The 25,873-nt window shown below is 37.4% G+C and overlaps 2 protein-coding genes across 5 annotated transcripts; one reads left to right on the top strand and one right to left on the bottom strand.

The window, feature by feature from the left end:
* Window positions 1-790: 790 nt before the first annotated feature.
* LOC139937100 (nuclear envelope integral membrane protein 1-like) lies at window positions 791-12,953 on the bottom strand. Of its 2 annotated transcripts, XM_071932097.1 has the most exons (9): window positions 12,825-12,953; window positions 11,956-12,062; window positions 11,228-11,456; window positions 10,066-10,138; window positions 9,223-9,316; window positions 8,253-8,596; window positions 5,176-5,337; window positions 3,309-3,352; window positions 791-2,950 (listed from the first exon to the last, which is right to left on the bottom strand). In XM_071932097.1, exons 1-9 carry the CDS (start codon window positions 12,913-12,915, stop codon window positions 2,847-2,849), a joined length of 1,248 nt encoding a protein of 415 aa, XP_071788198.1. In that variant the 5' UTR covers window positions 12,916-12,953; the 3' UTR covers window positions 791-2,846. The 2 variants fall into 2 exon arrangements, with proteins under 2 accessions (XP_071788198.1, XP_071788199.1); XM_071932098.1 differs by having other exon boundaries at window positions 791-3,352.
* A 90-nt stretch (window positions 12,954-13,043) lies between these two features.
* LOC139937101 (speckle targeted PIP5K1A-regulated poly(A) polymerase-like) lies at window positions 13,044-25,680 on the top strand. Of its 3 annotated transcripts, none has more exons than XM_071932099.1 (9): window positions 13,044-13,143; window positions 14,141-14,256; window positions 15,123-15,313; window positions 15,840-16,097; window positions 17,481-17,732; window positions 18,573-18,778; window positions 19,068-19,297; window positions 19,727-19,792; window positions 20,624-25,680. In XM_071932099.1, the coding sequence occupies exons 2-9, from the start codon at window positions 14,181-14,183 to the stop codon at window positions 21,988-21,990; spliced, it is 2,646 nt and encodes an 881-aa protein (XP_071788200.1). In that variant the 5' UTR covers window positions 13,044-13,143; window positions 14,141-14,180; the 3' UTR covers window positions 21,991-25,680. The 3 variants fall into 3 exon arrangements, with proteins under 3 accessions (XP_071788200.1, XP_071788202.1, XP_071788201.1); XM_071932101.1 differs by having other exon boundaries at window positions 13,055-13,124; XM_071932100.1 differs by lacking the exon at window positions 13,044-13,143 and adding an exon at window positions 13,272-13,571.
* Window positions 25,681-25,873: the final 193 nt, after the last annotated feature.

Genomic DNA, 25,873 nt, shown 5'->3' on the forward strand with positions numbered 1-25,873 from the left:
CCTTGCCTCAATTAACTGAGATTTAACAAAATTATAGTCTATTAACATAAGTTTTGAAGAGGAAACTGGGACGCTACAGATGGCATTCCTGAATGGTTAAAGTCTGTTATTAATTAAACTTGTAACAATTATTTGTTCTTTGACAAGTTGTTAATTAAAATATGAATATGATGCTTTTTCACAAAAAAAGAAACAGTTCTGAGTGATTTATTTTAGTTGTTTGTTCTCTGTTTAAAGTAGTTTTTAATCTTTTTTAAATTTTGTTTTTCAAATTAAAACTTTGAACACTTAGTAGAAAGGGAAATTGAAAACGAGTTTTCACAAATTGATGGAAACGGACTTGAAATAGGTTAACATAAGACTGCTTTAGCGTTCATGACTAATGCTCTTGCGACTACAACTCTTTTTAAATGGGGGCATTACTGTAGTCAAGAGTCATCAATATCGCGAGAGCAGTATAATCATGTGCGAGCATGCACTGCAACAAACGTAAAGCAACTTTATCCACAAGTTTAAAATAGCAATGGCACAAAAATAACCTTTTAAAAGGACTATACTGTGATGCCCCTTGAAACTTATAATAGATTTTGTTTTGCTTAGTTTATTCATCCTACCTCCATGGTTTACATCAAGAAATATTAAACTTTTTCATATGAATTTGTTTTGATACTTCCAGGGCAAAGAATATATTTGAAATTTGAAAGCCAGTCAGTTAACAAAAATTATAGAAACTTGTACACATGTATGTACAGTGAAAGGAACCTCAATTGAAAGCAACAGGCTTAATGAAACTTCAATTTCTTGTATAAACTTTATTTTTAAAACTGTACAAATTGTTACAAAATGATAAACACACATTCAAGACATAGTAAACTCTCATTAGTTTTTCTAAAACAACTCCCCAGACCTTCAAGTTGCCACTTTGCAAAATAACAACAATGAACACAGCTTCTCCTCATATAAAAAAGTGAAGTCTATTATTCCTAGTTGCAGCCTCGATTTCGCTTCATTGTTGATTTGAATGGGTTAATCATGAACGGCCACCCCTTGATAATGGTCAATTACATGATTTGTTTGAGACAGTTCATACAACAAATTATTTGTAATACAGAGAAAGTTCACCTTGCAGCACGATGGTGGAGATGTTGACCCCTCATCATACCAAAATGTCTTCATATAAGAGCCAAATTTGTATGAGCTGTTAAGCAGAAAATACTGCTTAGCGCATCTTACAGATTAGCAGGCACCAAGGCCCATATTCATAGAGCTGCCAGCAAACCTTGCATAGAACTTTCTGCTGAGCATAAGGAAGCAGGATACCAACCATAAATGGTACATGAGGACTTCTATTTTAGTTGGTGACCTCAATCTGGTAAGCATGTTGTTATTATGCTTAGCTCTAAGCAGCTCTATGAAATTGGGCCCAAGACACAGCATTGTAAGTTGAATACTTATTGCTAATGAACCAAGAGTACAGTTCAGGTTCAGTAAACTTTTGTGAGGTTTTTAAAACTAAACAATTTTTATGAGAAGTATTTATTCTTCTCTATAAAGTCAAGTGCTGCTCGTAGTTCCATACATCAACAATTTTGCACTTGGCTTTGTTAAGAACAGTTTCAATGGGTTTGAATGCCGCAAGAGCTGAGTTGTGAATAGGAACAAATATAGTTTAATAAAGCTGCCATTAAATCGTAGTTTTAAGAGTTCTGTTTTGCATCAAATTCAATTAAACCCATCTCAATTAACATTTATGAGCCATAACCAGTAGAATTAGAAAATTTGTGCATAGTGGAGAGTATAATCAACTGAGGTTTGCAAAGAGACGCCATAAAAATGAAGGGATTTGATGAACGTGAACATTTCTGCAAATGGCTTGCTGGGTTGCCATGTAGATTATTTTAACATTAGAATAGACTTGTAGACAAGTCGTTAATGGTCCCACACAGAGAGATAGTCGAGTTGTGGCGGTGCTTAAGCGAGATCACTGCTCTCCCGCGAACTGCTGGTTGTCGACTTCTACTCCCCATTAAATGGGACCGTAGTCGCGACAGCAGTAGTAGAATACCGCGGGAATCGCGGGGAGAGTCAAAGGCTATCACCGCGACAGACATTTAACGACAAGTCTAACATTAGAAGGAAATACAAAAACATAATTTATTATGGCCCAACATTACACCAAGGCCTCACAGTCTGTAAGGCAATGTAACAGCATAGTGTATCAATGGGATGAATGTAAACAAAACACAGAGTAAAACTTCCGATTGATTTGAGTGTTCAAAATCAATAATGGTTTGAAATGACAAAGGCACTTCGCTAAACTGTAATATGATTTCATGCGGTGAATGGAGAGCTTTACAGTTACTTATTCATTATTCCAATCATGCATTCACTAAGGCAATATAATTGAACATGCATAAATCAACATAATGTGCAACGGCTGAGTTTATTTCCCTGTCAAGTACTTGTACAAATGTAGATGCATTCTACACAATCTACAGACACCATGCAATAAACAGGAGTTCATCATTCAGGGGTCGAGAGATTCATTGCTGACGAAAAGGGACTAAAACTGGGATCCAAACTTTAGGATTTTAAGTTGATAAGATAGATTTTGAGATTTTGGGAACCCCTGCCAGTACTAAGTTTCAAGACGCGTTTTGGAAATAGCATCCTTAGAACTAGAGAAATGTTTCACACAGCATGATACTCTTAAAACAGCTTCTTTTTCATAAGGCATACATACAAAAGTTTGAAGTCAGATAAAAGTATGGAAAGCATCACCAATATTAGGCACACTTAGTGTGCCAAAGTTGGCGTCACTAACTTGGGCACTGTACTCCGCTTTTTCAAAATGTTGACATCTGCAGTCGTACAAGCAGTACACGACCAGAGTGAAAAAAAACAGCGCCTCTGTGGACTACACTAGTGGCCTTGAAGTGATACCTTACAACTAAGATGAGAAAAAAACATTAACACCAAATTAGAAATGCATGATATAAAAACGTCTGAAAAGAAAGTCAGAGATTTGTTTATTTTCAATCTCTAAAGGGGACAAAATATAAAAAGAAATTTAGGACTAATCTTTAATCTGATGAAGGACGATCTCAAAAAAAAAATATCTCTTTTCATGGAAAGTTTTGAATAAATAGTAGTCTTTATAAGAACACTTTAATAAAATCAACGGTTAAAATGTTTTATAGGTTTTAAAGATCAATCTGTTTCCATATCGCTGTCACTGCTTATAATCTCTTCTTCACTGGTGTCAAGGGTCAAGAGTGAAAGGTCATCCTCGTAGGCTGACAACTCACCTCGGGTCACATGACCCTCATCACCCATCACAAACTGGGCAAACCTGAAAGAGAATTACAAACAAAAGTGATATTAATGTTAAGAATGTTTTTTATTTTTTTTTATAGTTTTTCTTAAAACTTCTACAAAAAGTTCACAAAATGGCTTGTGATCATTATCTTCAAATCAGTGTAAAATATGTGTGACATAATGTGTGCAAGTTCGACTTTATTCACATTTTTTTGTAAAATTATAACTCTTTCAGTGCCCATTTTTCTGCTTGTTTAACCTAAAATGCCCAGTCTTTCTCACCCAACAAAATGTATCTTTGTGATGCCTTGGTACATCCCATAGTCAATAGTTTTTCTTGAGTGGTATTGCCCTTTCATACTATCATGTTTATAAAGGGTCTTGCATGCACAATAAAGGTACTTTTGAAACACATAAAATGGATCATACATGTTTTGTTTTGTTTTTGTTTTGTTTTTTTGTTTTTTTATGCACATCGCCAGACACACAAGGCCTGAAGGCCACTTCAAGGTGTGGGCTACAACTTTTTTTTTCCAGAGGCTGTTGCCACCTACTCCTAGGGCTGAAACAGGGTTACCCCTTTAACAGTCCATACAGATATCATCAGTCCGAAGCCTGGCCAGTAGAGCAGAAAGCACTACCAAGTGTCACGACCGGGATTCAAACCCATACTCTGCTGGTCAAACTCCAGAGCTTGAATCCGGTGCTCTTAACCACTCGGCCATGACACGCCACAAATAAAGACGAACGATAAAGACGCTTTCAGAATGCATAAAATAGATCACACATGTACGACCTTGGCACTGAAAGAGTTAAGATCCAAAAAGGAAATTCTAACCATCTTGAGTCATGACACAGGTATGAAAAAGCTGCTTCTGAAGGCGGAAAGGAAAATGCCCACTTTCCCTTCTTTTGCTTTGCCTTTTCAAGATAAGGTTCAATATAAAAAAGAAACTTGAGAAGGTTATCTAAAACAACCAATCAATCATCTACTGAATTTAGTATGAACTAATACATGTACATTACAACAACACTCCCTTCCTCATGGACCCGCCCACCTCCACCCTGCCGGTTTAGCCAACACTGAGTTAATGGATAATAATTACCTTGCTAGTTTTTCCCACCCAAACTTCTGTCTAACTTGCAACACTTTGGGCAGTTGAGGTGGTTGGATTTGATACAGACTGGCTCGCCCCTCAAAATGAAGGTAATACAATACCTCTTAGGTCACCACTGCATTTCCAGGTCACCCTTGCATTTGCAAGTCACCCATGCATAGGTCACCCCCCTTGTAAATTGTCTTGTCCAACTTCACTTCCTTTAGCTTGGCAAACCCTCAGCAACAACCCCTGGTCATTGCCAAATAAACATTTGTCTGCAATTATATTTCGGCCATCCAGGGCCCAATGTCATAGAGCTGATTTAAAAGCACATAAAAAGTACAGATAAAATTACCAGCCAAACTACAATGTCAAGTGTACAATTTGTGACTGGTATCCTGTTCATTTCTGCCAAGCAGAAAGATGTTAAGCAAAATTTCTGCTTTTAAAGCAGTTCTATGAAATTGGGCCCAGGTTGACAATGACCAGACTTGATATTTCCTCACACAACACCTTAGCCCTTAAAGTTCAACTCTAGCCCCTACCTCAACCCCTTTTCACATTAACCCAAACCGATCAACTCTGTTCTATTTTGTTTATTCTTCAAAGTATTTTCGCTCACTTATCCCACAGAATATGTAGTCTCCTTTTTTAACATGACATTAATGTTTTAAACAACTCACACTAAATCAATGCAATTGGAGAAGAAAACAAAAGAAGAAGAAACAACAACAGCAACAACAACTTGTATACAAACCTTTTAGGTGATTCTAAGTTAGCGATCATCTTCCACTGATTGCACTCTGGGCTTCTACAATACTCCTTCAGACTGTCAAGTGCTTTCGTCGTCTCTATCCGCCCCTGCTCATAGTACTCGTCCTCCGTTAATAGTTTAATCTTAGCTGGACGATGCTGCCACCTGTATGAGACAAAATATCATAATTGTAGTTGTAATATCATTTTCATTTCATTTCAAGACATTTGTTTCCATTCCAACAGAGAATAAAAATAACATAACAAAAAGAACTGTAATAGAAGAATTGGAAATGGGGGAATAAACAGAAAAGCCAGAGGAAAGCTTGCAATAGGTATGCCCAGATGGAAAACAAATGGACTAACATGAATATTAACGAGTAGGCCTATAGTGGTATGATATTTATACACTCTATTTGAACTTAAGTGGCTTTAGAGGTATGCAACTTATAACAATACATAGCACTAAGCGTAGGAGGTTCCATAGACCTTATGCACATGACGTCATTTCAGTACGGCGCCCTCGCCTTGAGGTCAAAAGGAGGTTGTTCATTGGCCAATCTATGTGCGTTTCGATTGTTTCGTCACCGTTTGACCTCAAAGATGGCGGCTGGATGACGTCAATGCATAAGGTCTATTAAAAATAACACATGGTATACATGTAGAGAAATCTCAATTTTACTGAATTAAATTAGGCCTAACTGTTTTATTCCACAAATCTGGACATGTACCCGCTACCACTGACCAGAGGGAATGGGTGAAACTCCTATGCTCAGACACCCCTTGTGTATTTTCCTTACCCTAACCTTAACCCTTACCCTAACCATAGCATGTTAAATATAAGATTTTTTCTGATTATAGGGTTGTTGGGACAAAGAGCAGTTACCTGGGAGAGTACTAAAAGTTGTTTTTTAACCAGCTACCCACAGACTTACAAGTAAGTTTTACAAAAGATAGTTTATCAAGAAAACCAACTTCTAAGTCAAGAAAACCTCCACCCCTCAAATATTGTTCTCATATTTTGTATAATGTTGACCTAGGCTGCTATAGGGAAAATACACTGAACTACACATAACTGTTATAATCATGCAGACATGAAATGTTGCTGTAAAAAAAGGACACTGGCTTGCAACACAAAACTTTGAACAGTAATATTCAGTTTTCTAAAGCAAAAAAAAGTGCGGGAAGCAGAGTGTTAGCCAAGGGGTGTCTGTGTGTCTTTTGGACACCCTGGTTTAAATTTTGTCAACCTCTTTTAAATTTTTGTCAACCTCTAATATAAATGTACTTTAACTTGACAAAAACACAGGGGTGTCAGAATATATTAATAATAATAATAGTAGGTATTTGTAATGCGCCAAATCAATCTTAGCAGATGTTCAAGGCGCAGCAGAGACAATGTAAACACAACAATGTACATACATGTATCCAGTGAATGCTAATTAAACAATAATTATAACACCATTTAAAAACAGCAACAACAATGGGAAAGAAATCAGAAACCTAGCCTTGATCAAGGCGCTACAGCCAGCCGCGACCTGCAAAATCCCAGTCCCGCCAGCGCACCCCCAATACATAACACAGTGCATACTGTTCTCGCTGTACAATGTCGTGCAGACTGCCGAATCGTGCCGCGCCGGGCCGGGGCACACTACGCCAACAGCCTTGGGTCAAGGCTATCAGAAACCAGGAGGGAAACCACGACCAGGCCTTTAGCATTGAGCCAAAGAAAGTCCAGCGAAAGCCGGTCACTCTATGACGAGAACGTGCAGGCCAAGCCAAGCGATACCGGACACAAACTAAAACATATAATAAGGCATATATTATAGAGCAATCACTGGTGAGAGTACCACTCAGTTGCTTATTAACAACCAACCCACAGAGGAAGCAAGATTTACAAAAGTCATTTATATTTTAAAGGAAAACAACTTTTAAGTCAAGACAACCTCCACCACACATTGTTCTCAAGTTTTTTATATTGATGACGAAAAGTTACTGTAAAAGAAGGACACTGACTTCGCAAACTTTGTTTTCATGACTTAAGCCCGGTTCATACTTCCTACGAATGCTTTGTGCGAAGCGAATTTCATTGCGTCACAGTTAGAAATGGATCATGTACGGGTTGTTACATCACCAAAATCTGGTTTGCGTTCGCATTCGAGGGAAGTATGGATCAGGCTTCAAAGGGTGGATAGTTGCATGCCTGAGTGAAAATAATAGCATCTCAAATCTGTGAACACTTATATTTTTACCAAATGCATACCCATACAGCAACTCACAGATGTCATAAAGATTACTGAAAGAAAACATTTGCAATAATTAGCCATTTTTTTTCTTCATTTCATATCAATAACATTTTCTGTGCATCACAGCATTATCCTCAAACAACACAAAATCCTACAAAATGATACCAAGCAGACTTCTGAGAGACTCAAACCCCAGTTGTGTATGTTATTCAAAAAGAAAAAAGTGAATGACCTGACCTTTCAACCCTAGCAATGTCTTTCTCAGAGGCTAAACGAAAAAAATGACTTTGATATTTTTTTATTCAGAGCAGTATTGTAGTCAAGTACTTTAAGGGCGACTATCAAGTACTGCCAAGTACCAGGGTGGCTAGTCCTAAGGGTGGCCAGTTACAAATACTCAAGTCTGAGTATTTGGCCCTTCAAGTACAAAGTAAAAATGTCTAAGTACTGAGTATTCTGATATCCAAGTACTGAATCAAACAGCTAAGTAGCAAGGACAGGTTCTCGGATCTAGATGTCGATGTATGCTTGCGATGATACCTTTCTTTTAAAAGATGAATTCATCCAAGAAGACTTCAAGTTTACTTCTTCCAGAGTTTTATTCCTCTGTTCCCTGCATTAACGCACACATGGGAAAGTAGTATTCTGACCATGGGTATTTAAAATTAGGGTACATTCACAGCCAGGTATTAAGCATGGCTCAATTTTTACACTGCACCACAGCACAAGCCAGGTTTTGCAAATAATTATTTACAATAACTTTTCATAATTTTCAAATACCCATTTCTACTTTTAAAACAAGAATGAACTGGTTGACAAAGTACAAAGTACTTACCCGAGTGTAGCAGCAACCAGCCTGACTGGTCTCCCACAAGATGGTATCCATCTTAACATTACTATGACAACAATAATCACCATCGTCGACCCTTCATGCTGCGATCCATTATAGATACACAACAACCCTATCAACTGAAGGAATAGTTGTATGAGGTATATTGTCCGGTTGTTGGTGACCGGACCATACCAATAGCACACTGCAAAGCTTATGACGGTCGCAATCACAAAGTAACCTAGGAGGTACTTCTTGTACTGCATTGAGAGGAAATTGTCAAAGACCCAGTGGAGAAGATAAAGACAAACAGCCCAGCCACCAACTAGAAGAGAGACAGCGCCTGTTTTCTGTGGGGAAAGAAAAAAAATCAAAATCAAACTGCAGGCTCACATAATTTCAACCAGATCTTCACAAAAGATAGGGTCCGTACTCCAGTTCAAAGAACTATAACAGTTCAAAGAAATATAACAAGAACAAGGTACACTAGACTTGAGGACAAGGCGTTAAATGTTCGTGCGGTGATAGTGTTCTCACTACAGTCCCATAGAAGTCGACAACCAGCAGTTCGAGCGAGAGCAGTGATCTCGCGAGAGCACTGCCACAACTCGACTATCTCACCGCGGCAGCCCATTGACGACTTGTCCACAAGTCTAAAGGCACATTGGTGTGTCAGGCTTTTGGCAATGCTAGGTGGCAGCCAACTTACCAGGTAAATCTATTGCTCTTGGAAGCATTTTCATGCTCAGAATTACATCATTAATAATGACCCCAAGAGCATCTCCCAGTCTCCCATTGGCAAAGTGGGTGCATCTCTACTGCGGCATCCCATTGGAAACTTTATTCATTTGTTTTTCTTTATAAACCGTGCATACAAATAGTAAAAAAGGGATTTAAAGTGATTTCAACGTATATAGAAAAAGGTTAGAAACAATAACTTTTGAAAAGTTAAAAATGATCCAAGTCATGAACTCACCCTGGGGATAAAGCGACTCAGTATGTAGACAAGAACCAATAGGGATGCTAGAACCCCAACAGTTACACCTGTTGAGTAGTGGAAGACTACACTCCTAGTAGCAGAGAAGAAACAATGGAGTTATTATTCAACAAGCTTTTTCTTGATTAAAGGAACATTACAGAATCGGTAAGAAACAAAATCGTAAAGATCACAGATTTACATCAAACTTATACGGTCTAAGCGTTTTATTCTTTTTTTTTTCTTCCATGCAATATGTGTAATCGGTTTTTCACTATTTTCTTGTGACCCAGACAACCGATCGATCTTGAACTTCAACAGGTTTGTCAGTTTATGTATTTTATGGTGGATTGCATATAGTGCTTAAACTGCCAGCAACTGTTTTGTTAGCAAAACCAATTCTGTAATGTTCCTTTAAACTATAATACATTATTAGTTGATACAAACTTATAAGTAAAGCTGGATTTGAACCAATGACCTCCGGATTAACGTCCCAGCATTCTACCAACTGAGCTTTCTACTAGAATGTTGGCAGTCACAAAATGCTGTCAATATCTTTGTTTGGGGGTGCCAGCCAGAATTCATACAAGCGTTAACTGCTGGATACCCAGGGATCCCACCAAAGTTTACAATACAACCTTTTATTTACAGTAGAAGTTTATCCTTTGTTTCTTTTTTATAGAAGGCGGCCTTGTTGATGTTTCTTCGGGCTTCCTCGTTGTCCTTTCTCTATTGTTTAGCTAATTAAGTTCACTTTTGACTACGAATGAGGCGTATCTTTGGATTTATGACAAGCAATACATACTAAGTTAATTATCATTGAAAACTAAAATGAAAACTCACATGCTGAGCCTCGGAGCAGCTAGAAACAGAAAGATTCCCACGACAGTCAAGAGGAAAAACCTTGCGTTCACAACTTAAAGAAACAAGGGAAACAAACACAAGTAAATCAATTTTGGTTGTAACTCAGTCATAATATTTGGCCCATGGAAATAAGAAGGAACACATAGTAAGCACTTAATTTTTACTGATATGTTTAAGGGCCAATCAAATTTAGAAATCAGACTGAAGTAGGATGTCTATCATATCTGAAAGATACAACACAATAAATGGGATTTCGACAAAAATAACAAGTTACGGTTTTACCACAAATTGAAATCACTAAAAGAAAATTAAGTGCCAGAAGTAAATGTTGTACTCAAAAGTAAACTAATTGGAAATTTGCTTAAACTCTTCAAACATCACTTGATTGGCATTTAACAAAGAAAAAAATTACAATCATTTGCAAGATTTTCATCTTGTTCCAGATGTAATAGTTCCAGTCAAATTCTAATTGGAAATTTGCTTTTAAATTATTCAAGAATCACAATCATTTGCAAGATTTTCATCTTACCAAAGAACTTCACAACAGTCACGATATTTCCTATGTACGGGTAGACGTAGAGTGATTCACAAAAAGCAAATAATTTCTCAGATTCAGATACACTCTTTGCTGTCCTTCCCCAAATCAAACTGAAAACTTCCTTTTTGTCTTATAGGGTTCTTGGCTAATGTAGTACAGTGATTAAGTTCGCTTTTTTAAAAGTCCTTGGCTTCACAATCAGAATAAATTAAATTAAATGAAAGAAATGAAACAAAGTAAAAACATAATTTGGGGGTTGAACAAAGAATTGACTAGAGTGGGATTGGAACCAACGACCTCCAGATTAACGTGCCGGCACTCTACCAACTGAGCTATCTAGCCCTACGTTGGCGGTGTCCCTATATTTTCTATATCTTTGTTCAGGGGTGCCAGTCAGAAGCTATACAACCCATAATTGCCGTGTAGCCAGGAATCACACCCAAATTACGATACAACCTGGGAAGCGGCAGCCAGGGGATCACCTTAAAGGGAATGCAATTTTTTGTTTAAGCTATCAATATAAACCATATGTGGTTTATATTGAAATAAAAATAGGTAAGAGGAATAAAGAGGTGAATGTGATTCAATTTCTTAGATACTTACATTCCTCGGTGACAATGATATGAGCCTTATTTGTCCCATCCTTTGGGTCTATTCCAACACAATGATTTTGCAACACAGACATCATCATTGCATTTTGCTGCAACCATGGTGGAATAAATGAAGGCAGTATTCCGTTAGCTTTCTTCAGCTGATTTGTAACATCCGTCTCATTGGCTCCATACACCAGGGTAATCTTGCCTTGATTTATGCTACCATTCTTCACTTTCACCTTCAGGTTAATTAAAGGGAAGGTAAACGTTTAAAATTAATGCCGATAAAAACTTTAGGTTAGAATGCTACAGTAGCTTTCCCAAGTAAAAAAGCTTTTTGAGAAACTTTGCAATTCCTAGTACTGGTTCTCATGTTTAAAGATGTCAGTTTTTATGCCTAAAAGTTAATCTAGGAAGCGTTACCATGGTTTTTCGGCGATATCTCAAAAACACAACCACCTTTTGAAATGAAATTTTCACAAGTTAGTTTTATTGTGCAGTGTCTATATAAGCATTGATATAGGATTATATCATTCAAATGGTTCCAAAAACCAAAGGTTTACTTTCCCTTTAGACAAAGCAATACGAAATAAAGAAAAGGTGATTTATATTTTGCTTGGTGGGAATACCATCATCCTGGTATTTTGAGCAAGATGTAGATGTAAATTTGTTGTAAATTGAAATAAAAACAAAATATGCCAAAAAATTTGTAAAATTGACTGTAAAAAAAGAGCTTACGCTTAAACTGCTCCATAATCTTAGCCAACTCCAGTCTCTCTTGGCGTCAAAACATTCTTTGTACGGAATTTCTACAGGTGAATCTTTCAAGGTCTTTGTGTTGATACCTGGAAGCATCAACAAAAATATCATCAGAAGGTTAGATGGACCCTGGAGGGTAAGATGTAGACCCAGTAACTAGGCTGCTAAAAACTCCTTTTATTTTCATTATTTTTTTATTTTTTTTTTTTTTTTTTTTTTCTTTTTTTTTTTTTTAAGAGTACAGCGCCCACTTCCTTGGTCAACATCCTATTTGATTTTTGAATGATTGGTTTGTTTTGTTTCCAACAAATTCAACACTTTTGGAATATTTTTGTCTCACAATACATTGTTAATGTTAGCACAACTGTGTAAGCACCATCACTATTTTAGGTTTTGCTTTGCAGAGGGCTTCACAAAGTGAACGTTATTATTAATCAATTAGGTTCAAGACAACATGTCCCTCATTAATTTAGTGACCAACCTGCCTTGCTTGGAAGTTGGAATTTGAATAAGCTTGGCCAGCTGTAGTTGCGATAACGTAACCCTCCTGTCTGTTCGACATGAGGGTTGCGTTGTATTATATCGCATCTTACTTCTAGAAACTATAAGGCTTAATAGTTTCGAGAAGTAATCACATTTAATTAAGCCAGCTGCAAACAAGTGCATGCAGTCCCTCTCGATCGAGTCAGACACTGACAGTGCTGACTGGATGCTTTTATTTTTTAATAAAGTTAGGCCTAAATTTTTTTCGATCAAATTAATATCTCTTTTAATTAAAAACAACAAGAGATTCAACATGAAATTAGCAATCATTAACAGTATAACAAATGTTGTAGTTAGCAAATTACTAGCTGAATATGCTCCTCCAACTTCGAAAAGGCTAAAGAGAAGAAAAATGTTGACCACAACTGAAATCAAACTCGCCGCCTTGACCGCCATGATGGACACCTAAACAAATATTACATCTTGTATTTGATGTCGAAGTCGGTCCATTTAAATTACGTGCGTTCATTAGAAACCGCAACTACACGTTATTTTGTTGGATTGAAGAGATGCATTCTGGGATACAATATGTCAGCCTCCATGGACATGTGTGTGTGAACTTTTTTTCCGACACATCACTGCACTGTAATTTCTATTTGTAAACAGTTAGTTTACAACAACAGAGTAAGTACGTAGTAAAGCCGGATAGTCTCGGGAAATCCTAGTGTTTGTATATCAAATTTAGTAGTTCTGTTTGTAGTGTAGACTTTATTACGAAAGGTTTTGTTTTCATTCAATTCAAATCTCTGTATCTACAACAAAGTAAAGAGATCAGTGATAATATTGATAAGCCAATTTCGCTCGCTCATCCACATGTCAGTGTTGTGCGCAATCTTTGAAGATGGCCCTTTTTCAAATTCGCGCAAGGCAAATAAAACTTTTGTGCACATTGTTTTGTTTTTGAACTGAAGTTTGTCCACACTAAATTGCGCGGCGGCTCATCATCATCATCATTCTCTGTGGACGGACCCCTGTAGACCATCAACATCAAGGGGGACGTAGAGCCGCCCAAACCAAACAATTGCTTGCAGACTGCCACAGCTGCTGTGCCGGTGAGTGGTGGTCGACTTCTAACTGGCGCAACCAGATGTTGCTTGGTCGCCCTCTGGGTCTTGAAATTGACACGAACTACACAATTAATTGCCTTCGAGACTTTAGTACAAAAAAACCTTGTTGAGTAACTTTCTCCAGGAAGCCTCCACTCTGACAATACATAGATAGTCAATATGTACATTTATTACAACAATAAAACTTTACATTTTGTTTAAAACAAAGAAAAGAGGAAATTCGACAAGTTGCTTTTGTTTGATTCAACACTGCTGAACTTGCAAAATTCAAATACTTGCCAGACACTCTCTCTCTCTCTCACTCGGACACATGGTACCTCAATGATCAGACCAGACCACCTGACCAGAAATGTTTTGATTTTGACTGATCCATAATGGGGGTTTTAGTTAGTATTTGGCTAGCGTACAATTGTTAGCTAATGAACAGGCTGTTTTAGGACACCGCTTAATAATTACTTCAAAATTTATTGAATAATTTAAAGGAATTTAACAAAATTTAGAGTTTTTATAAAAGAAAATAATTATTAATTGGTAATTTCTTTGTTCTTTTACAGACAGTCATACATGTAGGTGGAGGTAAGGAACTATTTATCGATGGAGAAATCTGACCTGATCAAAGTCCGAGGAAGGAACTTTCATTGTCAACTTTGTGACATAAAAATCACATCAGGTAAAGAAAGAAGTCTAATGAAAAATTATCAAATCAAGGGTCGTGGGTTCGAATCCCATCCGAGTAATATGCCTGTGATATTTTTTTCACAGGACTCGAAAAGTACTGAGTATACAGTGCTACCACACATTAATTTGGGTAAAAAACAAAATTAATATTCTTCATCCCAAATGCAAATTTAACATCTATATTATATCGTTGCGGTACCCGCTGCCAAAACATAGGATTCGAACTGCCTCTAGCTACTGGGCAACCTTGGTAGACTAGTTGGTAAGACACTGCTCTAGAATTGCAAGGGTCGTCGGTTCGAATCCCACCGGAGTAATATGCCTGTGATATTTTTTCATTCTTGTTTGGTAAAATAAATTTTGGTCTGGCAGTAAACATTTTTGTGCCCTGCAGTCGTGTTGACTTTCTCCAAAAAGTTGAGCCCTGGAGAGGACACTATTGGTAATTGTCAAAGACCAGTTTTCTCACTTGGTGTATCTCAACATATGCATAAAATAACAACCCTGTGAAAATTTGAGCTCAATTGGTCGTCGAAGTTGCGAGATAATAATGAAAGAAAAAAACACCCTTGTGACACAAAGTTGTGTGCTTTCAGATATTTGATTTCCGAGACCTCAATTTCTAGATTTGAGGTCTCAAAATCAAATTCGTGGAAAATTACTTCTTTCTCAAAAAGTGTTCCCTTCAGAGGGGGCTGTTTCTCACAATGTTTTATACTATCAACCTCTCCCCATTACTCGTTAACAAGTAAGGTTTTATGCTTATCATTATTTTGAGTAATTACCAATAGTGTCCACTGCCTTTAATGAGTTTAAAATGCCCTAAACAAAATGACCTGTCTGATTTTCCCATCTCAGAGAAAGCTGTTGAAGACCACTTAAAAGGGAAGAAACATCTAAGACTGGTTAGTTTCCAAGAAAGCCGCCAGCAACAGACCCAAAGAAGCATCTTTGTCGGAGGATTAAGTCGGATAAATGGGGAAGTACAGCTCAGAGATTATTTCTCAAAGTTTGGTGATGTGGCACGAATCATCATTGACAAAGATAAGGTAAAGTTGTTTTGCTGATATATGTCTTTAAAATGCTAATAGACACCATCATTTGTAAGGAGTGCCTGTGCAATGGGGGACTTTTGGGACGCTTGGTGGCAGCAAAATGACAATTTACCTGGTAGTTCTGCACTGCAGCCACATAGCGTTCTAAAGTTTCCCATTGCACTATTCTGCGCTTGCATTTGAAGTAAACTTAAAGGTAGGGTTATTCATAGGCAACTACTCCAGAAATGAATGGCCATAAAAAACTTTCTTGCTGTTTTTATTTCTTCCATAAAAAACTTGCAGCTGTTGATAGTATCAACAGCTATTCTCCCCAAAAACATTTGATACTAGCATTCAGTGAGCACAAAAGAAATATTTAGCTATGCAAATATGCTAGGCAAAATCCTTTTCTGATGCATTGCTATTTAGTCACAAGCAGAGTACAGATTAGATGTTTTCATTAAAGTTCTGATGACAAACATGATTTAGTCTGTTAACTTTTCCAATCGATAAGTGCCAATAATTTTGTCTTTGATAGGCTCACTTCGCCATCGTGGAGTTCAAGAATGATGAGTCGGCAAAGAGCGCCACTAGTGTTGAGCGGCAGGTCATGAATGGCCAAAAGATTGTGGTGAGACCCAGGCAGCCCAAGGCAAGCCCAACTGCGGGAGGTTCAGCTGGAACAGCTAAAAGTAGAAGGGGTGTTAACCAAGATGGCCACGGAAAGGGTAAAAGTGGAGAAGAACAATCAAAGCAAAATAAGGAGCTGTATCAAGCACTCGCCAAGGAAGAGTCTGTGAGTACACTCAGCTCCGCAAATAGATTTTGGAATTTTGTGTTTAACATATTTTATTATTGTTTAACTGTCCTTTGACAACATCTATGAACAGCACTGTATACTCAGTACTTTCCCGAGTCCTGTGAAAATATATCACAGGCATGTTACTCGGATGGGATTCGAACCCACAACCCTTGCAATTCTAGAGCAGTGTCTTACCAACTAAACAACCGAGGTTGATATATTTTCACAGGACTCGGGGAAGTACTGAGTATACAGTGCTAATACACATCGGTGTATGGGTAAAAACCAAAATTAATATTCTTTATCCCCGATGCCAATTTAACATCTATTATATCGTTGCGATACCCGCTGCCAAAACATAGGATTCGAATTGCCTCTAGCTACCGGGCAACCTCGGTAGTCTAGTTGGTATTTGGTAAGACACTGCTCTAGAATTGCAAGGGTCGTGGGTCTGATTCCCACCCAGGTAACATGCCTGTGATATATTTTCACAGGACTCGGGAAAGTACTGAGTATACAGTGCTAACACACATCGGTGTATGGGTAAAAACCAAAATTAATATTCTTTATCCCCGATGCCAATTTAACATCTATTATATCGTTGCGGTACCCGCTGCCAAAACATAGGATTCGAACTGCCTCTAGCTACCGGGCAACCTCGGTAGTCTATGAACAGACTTTCACTTGAAAGAAATCAGCTGGGTGAAATTACTCCATGTGCCATTATGTCATGGCCAAGCAGTTAAAGGCACCGGACTCAAGCTCTTGTGTTTTTGATCAGCAGAGTGTATTTTTGATCAGCAGAGTGTAGGTTCGAGTGCCGGTCGTGGCCCTTGTGTCCTTGCAAAGCAAGATACTTTACAATGTTTACTTTTTCCTTCGGATGGGACATTTTATATAAGTAGGGCCAGGTATTAGGATCGGTAGTTCACATAAAAGAACCCAGAACACTTAATGTGGAAGGGTAGTGTGTTTCTGGTTCAAATGGGAAGCAACCTATACAGGCTTAAATACAAAGATTAAGTTCACATCTGAGGTATTCCTTAGTTTCATTACCAAACACATGCGATAATAATAAAATAATGTTTAATTAAGAGAGGTTTGCAGTAATACCACAGAAATATCTCATTTAATGTTTGGTCGTGTGTTAAAAATTAATATGTCTCTTTGTTCTTTTCTTAGTCTGAGAACAATCATTGTACAAATTTTAATTCTAACCAAGCTTTTGAAGGCAAAAAATACCCAAGGTTTAGTGATAACAGTGCTCAAGAAAAACAACTTAAATTTTAACATCAGTTTGTATTATTCCTAGTTTTATAAAAAATCGAAAGTTTCTAATCTTTTTTCATCCTGTTTCCTTCCACGATCCACACTAAGATTTCTGCCCAGATGTCAACCCTCGTCCGGCTAACAGAGCTAACCGAGGCCGATGTGAAACTCCGTCATCTTGTCTGTGATCTTCTGCAGAGTGCCCTGGAGGAGTTACTCCCTGGTTGTCGGGTCACGCCTTTTGGTTCCTCCATCAATGGCTTTGGTGTCCAGGGATGTGATCTTGATATACATCTTGAGTTAGGAGAGTCTTTGAAGTCCGTCAGTAAGACGTCACAGGATATTAAAGAAACTGTTGAGGTAAGTGATGGAGAGGTGATGTTGCTGGACCTTTATCAAGGGAGGTTGGTGGTGACATGCGAACAAATTTCTTTTGAGAAGTTGTCAAACCACCGGTTCTTCTCTGAAATGAGATTTATGCACACAATGTCACCGCTTAAAGACACTGGACACTATTGGTAATTGTCAAAGACCAGTCTTCTCACTTGCTGTATCTCAACATATGCATAAAATAACAAACCCTGTGAAAATTTGAGCTCAATCGGTCATCGAAGTTGCGAGATAATAATGAAAGAAAAAACACCCTTGTCACACAAAGTTGTGTGCTTTCAGATGCGTGATTTTGAGACCTCAAATTCTAAATATGAGGTCTCAAAACCAAATTCGTGGAAAATTACTTCTTTCTCGAAAAACTACGTCACTTCAGAGGGAGCCGTTTCTCACAATGTTTTATGCTATCAACTTCTCCCCATCACTCGTTACCAAGTAAGGTGTCATGCTAATATTTATTTTGAGTAATTACCAATAGTGTCCACTGCCTTTAAAGCTCATTTGATTGTACTCCCACCATGCAAAGTTTTAAATCACACAGACCCTTATCACTCTGCTGCAATCTCTGTCAGGTACCCTAAATACCAAACGGCAGTTGTAGCTCAGATATTTTTCACATTAGAAAGGTGCCAGACTATTTTCCCTCCAGTCTCATTATGATCACAATATTTTGGCGATATCTCAAAAACGCAACCACCTTTTCAAAAGAAATTTGGGATGTTAGTTTTATTGTGTACATTTACATCTATATTGAATCAAAACAATTAAACGGTTCTAAAAAAACAAAGGTATACCATCCACTTAACGCAGGAATCAGCTGGTCCAGAAGATGACATCACATCACCTGACCTCTCTTCAGCCTCCCCATTGGATATCCTCTCCTCAGTCAGTGATGTCATTAAACGCTGTGTACCGAGTTGTTATAGTATCCACTTCATACCAAGTGCCCGGTTACCAGTGGTTAAGTTCACCCATAAAGAATCTGGACTCCAATGCGATGTATCTATGAATAACAGGTAAATCCACCATATTTTTGACCGTGTGAGGGCTCTAACAAAAACTGCCTCGAACCATGTGGTGTAGAAACACTGTCTTTAGTCTGGAAAGTACAATTTGAGTGTTCACTTGTGACCAATCAAGTCATTGAACCAGATATTCAAGATCTTACTCATAAATGGCTCAATGGGCCACATCACTTTGTAATCCCTAAAAGTTCACCGTTCCATTATTTGTTATTTTGTATATTTGCATGTATGTAAACTATTTAGTACATGTTTTCCTAATTGTTTTTCCCCATCACATAAGGCTAGCACTCAAAAACACAAAGCTCCTGAAATTCTACAGCAGTCTCCAACCACAAGTGCGCCCTCTTGTGTTCACAGTACGCCGCTGGGCTAAACTGTGTCAGCTGGCAGGAAACACAGGAGCTGGGCCTCGTCTTACTAACTATGCCTTGACTCTGATGGTGTTATTCTATCTGCAAGCTAGAGAGCGCCCTCTATTGCCAAGTGTGACCAAGCTGGAACAATCTGGTGGTAAGGAATCAAGCAAAATACTTGTAGAGTTTGAGAAAGCATATTGTACTCTAAATTTTGAGTAATTTTCAGTTTGTTTATACTCTTTTACACAGGCACGATATTCTCCTGCTTATTAATCATTAGTCACCAGGGCCCAATTTCATAGGGCTGCTTAGCACAAAAATTTGCTTAGCATGAAATCTTTTGCCTTGATAAAAACAGGATTATCAACCAAATTGTCGCGTGATTTTCAGGATAAGCAAACAACAGCTGAGTACCTAACAAGCAATATGCAACAAATGGAAATTTGGTTGGTAATCCTGTTTTTATCAAGGAAGAAATTTCATGCTAAGCAAATTTTGTGTGCTTAGCAGCTCTATGAAATTGGTCCCTGTACAAGCTTTGAAGTAGCAAAGTTCCTGATTGTGATTTTCTTATTTGTTTTAGATGGACAAGACAGTGTTTTCTCTCAAGACACTTCTTTCTCAGCGTCGGAAGGTACAGAAACACAAGGTTTGTACACCCTTCTACTTGATGTTTCATTTCTTATCTATTTCTTATCAGATGCCTGAGAAAAGCTTCATGCCTGATGGCCATAGCGTCTACCAAAATATCTTTCGGGGACAAGTCTTTTTCTGTTTCAGGGTCTAGACTTTGGAACAGTCTTCATGTGAGCCTTCGTAATGCCCCTTATGTAAACAAAATTAAGAAGTTTTTAAAAACTTTCCTCTTTCCAAAGGAATTTTAATGCTGCTGGTTAAATTTTTTCTTTGCAAAGCTTTTCCCGTAGGTTTTATGTTTTGCAAATTTTTTATATACTTCTTTAATGTGCTGTTTCTTGTGCTCTTTATGTGTGTGCTTTTTTGCTTTCTATTGTATTTAATTTCAATTTTTATTTTAAAGCGCATTGGTCTGTTTTGGAAATGCGCCATATAAATCTTTTTAATAATAACAATAATAGTAGTATTAATAATGTAATTTGATTACCTCTTTCTCAAAACTCAAATTAACTCAAAGTGTGTTATTTCTACCAATGTTAAATATTATCAACTGCTTTGGTTCTTCTTAAGTTTTGATGGTATTCAAGTTTTGGTGTAACTACTGAAGGTATACCCTCAAAGCCCAAACCCAAGTTACCCAGATATCAGGAACTACCAATTGCTGGCACCAACTAAGCCTTATCTTTGCCTGATTATACCCTGTAGAATTTTTTGGCAGGGCTCGGAAACAATAAGTATACAATGCTCATCACACATCAGAGTTATGGTTGAACATAGTATTTACACACCAAATGAAAGTGCTTCAAAATTACTGTTTTGTTTACTCTCATTTTACCTTTTTTAGCTGAAATTCTTTCTGGATTCTTCAATTTCTACGATGGATTTGATTTTAAGACAAGTGTCATCTGCCCATTGTATGGAAAGACTGCCTCATTGTCTGAAGTCACAAACCAAGATGATGATGGTGCTTCACAAAGATCCTTTAAGATAGGGTCAGTTAATATTAGAGATCCGTTTGAGTTGTGGCATAACGTTTCTCTAAACGTCAATGAGAAGACATTGGACAGGATATCAACAGAGTTCACACGTTCTGCTAATCTTTGTCGTCTGGCTAATCAGCAAGCAAAAAGTTTGAATGATGAGAACTGGGGTCTACTTTTGTTGTTCGGTGCCTCTGCATCCAAAACCTCATCGTTGACTAAATGCCCCTCGGGAATTAGCACCGAGTTGGCAACAGACAACTTCAGGTTTGAAATCAGTCCTAAAGTCACCCATCTACCGTCTATGTTCCTTTCTGACCTGCGAACTGATAAAGTAGTTGTGTGGCGTGGTGCAGTGAAACAACTCGCTTTCCATCTGCTGAAAAGGGTCTTGAAATTTGAGTGTCGTTGGTTGTCGAACGAGGAGGTTGTGGAAACTCCCAAGAAACCTATTGAGAGTAGCGCTAAAGAACACACAGTTGGCTCTGACTCGCCTCTTGACGACACTGTCCAAGCAGCTGAGTCTGAATGTGGAGATGTACAGCCAAGAAAACGCTGCAAGGTAGATCTTGCGGAGGAGGCTTGCCAAGAACCAACATCACTCCAAGAAACCTCTGAAGACAAAAACATGTGGGACTCGGAGAAAGAGTGGCTTGAGTGTGGTGTTTATCATCCTGTGTGGCTCGGGAGACGCAAAGCAAGACGTCAGGTAAAATCCCAAGACGGCAACCAAACAAAAACAGAAACTGAGCAATCAAACACAGAAATAGCCGCCTCCAAAGATGAAAAAAGCAATCCAAGATTAACATCAGAAAATCTGATGGATACAGCTCCAACAGATGATGGCAACGATCTTAAGAAACAGGTCATGCCAATACCGAACAAAGATAGCCACTCGTTGGCTACCTCCGGGGAAGCCCTCCTAAGTAAAGACAGATCATGTGACCACCCTCCAAGGTACCAGTTCACGGGTAACGATCTCAATCTTGAGACGCAAGTCACTGATCTTATCGTTGCAGAGAAACTCCAGCGAAGTCCTTCATCCGTCATGCCTATTTTGAGATTCAGTTTGAGTATAGTTGATAGTAACGCCAAGGGGAGCAGTGGCCTCATCCTACTCTTCCGGTCTCAGGGTGGAAATGATGCAAACCTCAAAGAGTTCTTGCATTTCTTTGAGATTTTCTTCAAGAATATGCTAGATCAGAGTGTGATTACTGCGAAATCACAGTAAGAAAAAAGGTTTACTTGTTCAAAATTTGTCTGAGTTCTTGCATTTCTTTGAGATAATAGATGTTAAATTTGCATCGGGTGTAAAGAATATTAATTTTGGGTTTTTACCCATACACCGATGTGTTTCTTTGAGGTTTTTTTAAGAAGTTGCTAGATTATTGTGTGTGATCACATTGACATCAGAGTAAGAAACTGGGTTTATTTGTCCAAATGCTTTGAATTACTGCATTTTTGTCCAACGTATAGATCATTGTGTTTGATCAGGGCGACAACAGAGTAAAAAAAATGGGTTAATTTTTTCAAAAGATGCTTTGAATTCTTGCATTTTGTTAAAATTTTATTCAAGATGCAAACTCAGTGTTTGTGATAACTGCAAAATAACAGTAAGAAGAAGGGGTTAATTTGTTCAAAACATGATTTTGAAATAGTCTGTTTTGAATTCTTGCATTTTTAAAAGGTTTTTTGTACAAAGATGCTAGATTAGTGTTTGATCACTGCTGCATCAGAGTATGAACTTGGGTTTATTTCTTTAAAATATGCTTTTATGCCTCTGTTGTTGTCCTTGGCATTGGTGCCCCTACAAAACGTTTCCATAAACTTTAAGATTTTCTAATGGAAATGTCCTTTTCAAAATGAAAACGCCTGGCCCTTTCAAAGTTGAAATTCTAGGCCTGATACCCCATTAGAGTAAGAAAGTTGGTTTGTAAACTCGAAATTTGTTTTGAGTTTTGATTTTCTTTTTTGTTGGGGGGGGGGGGGGGTTGATGGCTTTCTTTTTAGTTTCTGTTCAGTAGGATAAATCCATTTAAAACTCAGCACTGAGTTTATTGGATTTTGATATGTTTCATGTAAACCCTATCTCTAAAGTGTGGAATTTGTTTTAAAATCTGTCATAATCTACTTGATTCCAAATTTGTTTGGAACTTATTTCCTTTTTCTTTTGGTTTTAGTTTTAACAAGTTTTTTTAATTTTTTTTTTCTTTATACTAAACTTTAAAATCTTAATGAAAAGCTTGCCAAGAGATTTATTTATTTTATTCAGAGAGGTTTACAGCAAACATGCCTTCTACTGTAATTGGGCGAAGCACAGCTGCTCTGTACTTGTTTTCTGACAAATAAATTGTTAGCATTTTAGAATTTTAAAACTAGGTTTTATGACACTTTTTATATTATAGTCATGAATTTAAGGAGGAAAAAAAGAGAAACAATATTTTCTTTCAGTTTTAACTATTAGTTCAAAGTGTGCACAACATTTGTAAGATTGAAAATATGAGTGTTCACAGATGTGCTCATAACTTTACATTATTTGTACAAAGATGGTCATGGTAGAAATTTTCAACGGCTTTTGAGAAAAGAGCAAAACAATTCATTTTGATTTCGCCAGACCAAAACCAGATGTTTGAAAACTTTAAAAACATAAAAACCTTGTTTTCTCTCACCATTTTCTTGTGATTCTGGTGACGGAATGTGCTTAAACATTCACAGTTATGTCGGTTCACATCAAGTTTGGAAAACTGATATTGTAAATTTATCCTAAAAAGATGGTCATACTATGAACCCTAATCAAAATTCTTCTGAGCAAATAAGAGCAAAATTTTCTTTTCATTTTCTGTAATGAAAGTCAAAATGCAACCCTTTTGGAAGAACATTATTGCGAATAATTTGCTATTGTTTTCAAAGAAATAAGAATGAAAAAAGACAACTTTTGCTTAATATTTCATTCTATCTAATTCTATTCTAATCCCATTTGTTTGTTTTGCAAATGGTTTTTTTACTCCCTCCTCATTTATTCAATATAGAACACGAAAAGACGAAAAGAACACAAAGTTACAACAGTAGCTTCAGTTGAAATTGTTTTATTCTAAGTTTACTCGTATGAATAGTATGTGGTTTAATTTCATAATATAAACCCCATACGGAGGACAGTCATGTGATCCTTGATATGGCAGAGATGGGGTTTGCCTTTGACATAGGAACAAGCAAAATCCATTAAAGGCAGTGGCCACTATTGGTAATTGTCAAAGACTAGCCTTCACAGTTGGTGTATCTCAACATAAGCATAAAATAACAAACCTGTGAAAATTTGAGCTCAATCGGTCATCGAACTTGCGAGATAATAATGAAAGAAAAAACACCCTTGTCACACTAAGTTGTGTGCGTTTAGATGGTTGATTTCGAGACCTCAAGTTCTAAATCTGAGGTCTCGAAATCAAATCCGTGGAAAATTACTTGTTTCTCGAAATCTATGGCACGTCAGAGGAAACCGTTTCTCACAATGTTTTATACCATCAACCTCTCCCCATTACTCGTCAGTAAGAAAGGTTTTATGCTAATAATTATTTTGATTATTTACCAATAGTGTCCACTGCCTTTAAATAAATACAAGTAACTGAAAAGTGTAACCTAACTTGTCTTTCCCTGAACTAATTCATGTTCACACAAAATATATAATTATTTAAGAATCAAGTGGTAAGTACTGCTTGTGCTTAAAAACTAAAAACCCACAAAATATTGCACCTACCTATAACAATGGAAGTTTAATAATAAATAATTGTTTGTCTTATTCTAATTTAAACGTGAATAATTTTGATACCTTCTGTACACAAATGTAGTAAAAAGTTGTTCTCAATTCATGTTGTTTTAAGGCTTTTTGGTCATCTAAAGTTTAATTAATGCATGGCATTAGTCGTGATTTTTACACAAATTTGCAAAGTTATAATGTAACATTTTCAGAACGTACAAATTGTGTTCGAAGTAAATCTAAGTAAACGCCATGCCCGCTTTCCCATCTCAATTGCTTGTCTACAAACCCCACCTCCCAAATGGAGCAAGGAACAGTCAACAGTGTTTCCTTCCTGAAGATTCTAGTTAGTACCTTTGCTATTTGTTCATCTTCCACAACAACTTTTCAAAGTGAATTCTTCCTAAGTGAGCATCGTGCTAGAACAATCTACCGGTGATCCATCGCGATCGTCGGGTACAGATGCAAGACGTGCACGCATCTCTGTTTAAAGTGTTCGGTGTTACTTTCATCAATCACTGCTATGTTTACTGACGTACTTAATCATGTCACACTGTAAAGATCAACCGTTAAAAGGTTTGGTCTAGTAAAAACCATGATTATGTAGACTTGTCCTCAATTCGTTTTAAACATGCGCTACCTGAGATTTTATAGTATAATACACCTACGTGAATGCTTTTACTAGAGCCCATTTTCATTGCGTACCTTACCGCACAGGGAAAATTTGTATAAAGCCTGTAAAACAGTTGGCCGGCCAGATTTTCATAGGGTTTACATTGTTGCCACTTGTTTCTATCTCAGTTTTTGCTTAGCAAAGAAATTTGCTATTATTAGCATTAGTCTTTGCTTAGCATCTTTACGAAATTGGGCACTGGTCCTTCTCGTAGGCCTAATCGCTAAACTGTCGAGACAAAAATAAAAGGAAAAGTTTGAAATGATATAAGATAAGTCTGCGATTGTATCTTTGTTCGTTTTTGTTTTGTAAGAAAAAAATTCAATCAGTTTTCTTTTTCTCGAACTTTCTTTTGTCAGGCGTTATTGGTGTGTTAAAAGCGCGCGAAATACAAGGGGTATATCATTGTGCCATACCTGATTTGAGGAACAGTGCAACATTCTTTTTTAATGTGTACATAACTGACATATTAATTCAAATATTCTGAACATACAACATAAAAGTTCAGGTAGAGGGCCCTGTAAAACAAATCTCTTCTTATAACAATACATATCAATAAATAGGTAACCTATACTATAGGTGGGTCTAGACATTCGGGTTGGGTTGGGGGGCGTTTTATTTTTGAAAACTGCACTGAAAAAGCTGTGTGTGTGTTGCCATTGACACCGTGGGTGTTGTAACTAAAGGCAT

The sequence above is a fragment of the Asterias amurensis genome, chromosome 5 (genome assembly GCF_032118995.1).
Source record: "Asterias amurensis chromosome 5, ASM3211899v1".
Classification (NCBI taxonomy): Eukaryota; Metazoa; Echinodermata; class Asteroidea; order Forcipulatida; family Asteriidae; genus Asterias; species Asterias amurensis.

Bases quoted from the DNA above. Each gene is read 5' to 3' on its own strand.
- LOC139937100 (XM_071932097.1), bottom strand. From the start codon at position 12,915: ATGGCGGTCAAGGCGGCGAGTTTGATTTCAGTTGTGGTCAACATTTTT. The intron at 9,317-10,065 runs GTGAGTTTTCAT...CTCTGCTACTAG, and splicing joins GCTGCTCCGAGGCTCAGCAT to GAGTGTAGTCTTCCACTACT. The intron at 3,353-5,175 runs GTTTGTATACAA...ATTCTCTTTCAG, and splicing joins AACTTAGAATCACCTAAAAG to GTTTGCCCAGTTTGTGATGG.
- LOC139937101 (XM_071932099.1), top strand. From the start codon at position 14,181: ATGGAGAAATCTGACCTGATCAAAGTCCGAGGAAGGAACTTTCATTGT. The intron at 14,257-15,122 runs GTAAAGAAAGAA...TTCCCATCTCAG, and splicing joins TGACATAAAAATCACATCAG to AGAAAGCTGTTGAAGACCAC. The intron at 18,779-19,067 runs GTAAATCCACCA...CCATCACATAAG, and splicing joins GATGTATCTATGAATAACAG to GCTAGCACTCAAAAACACAA.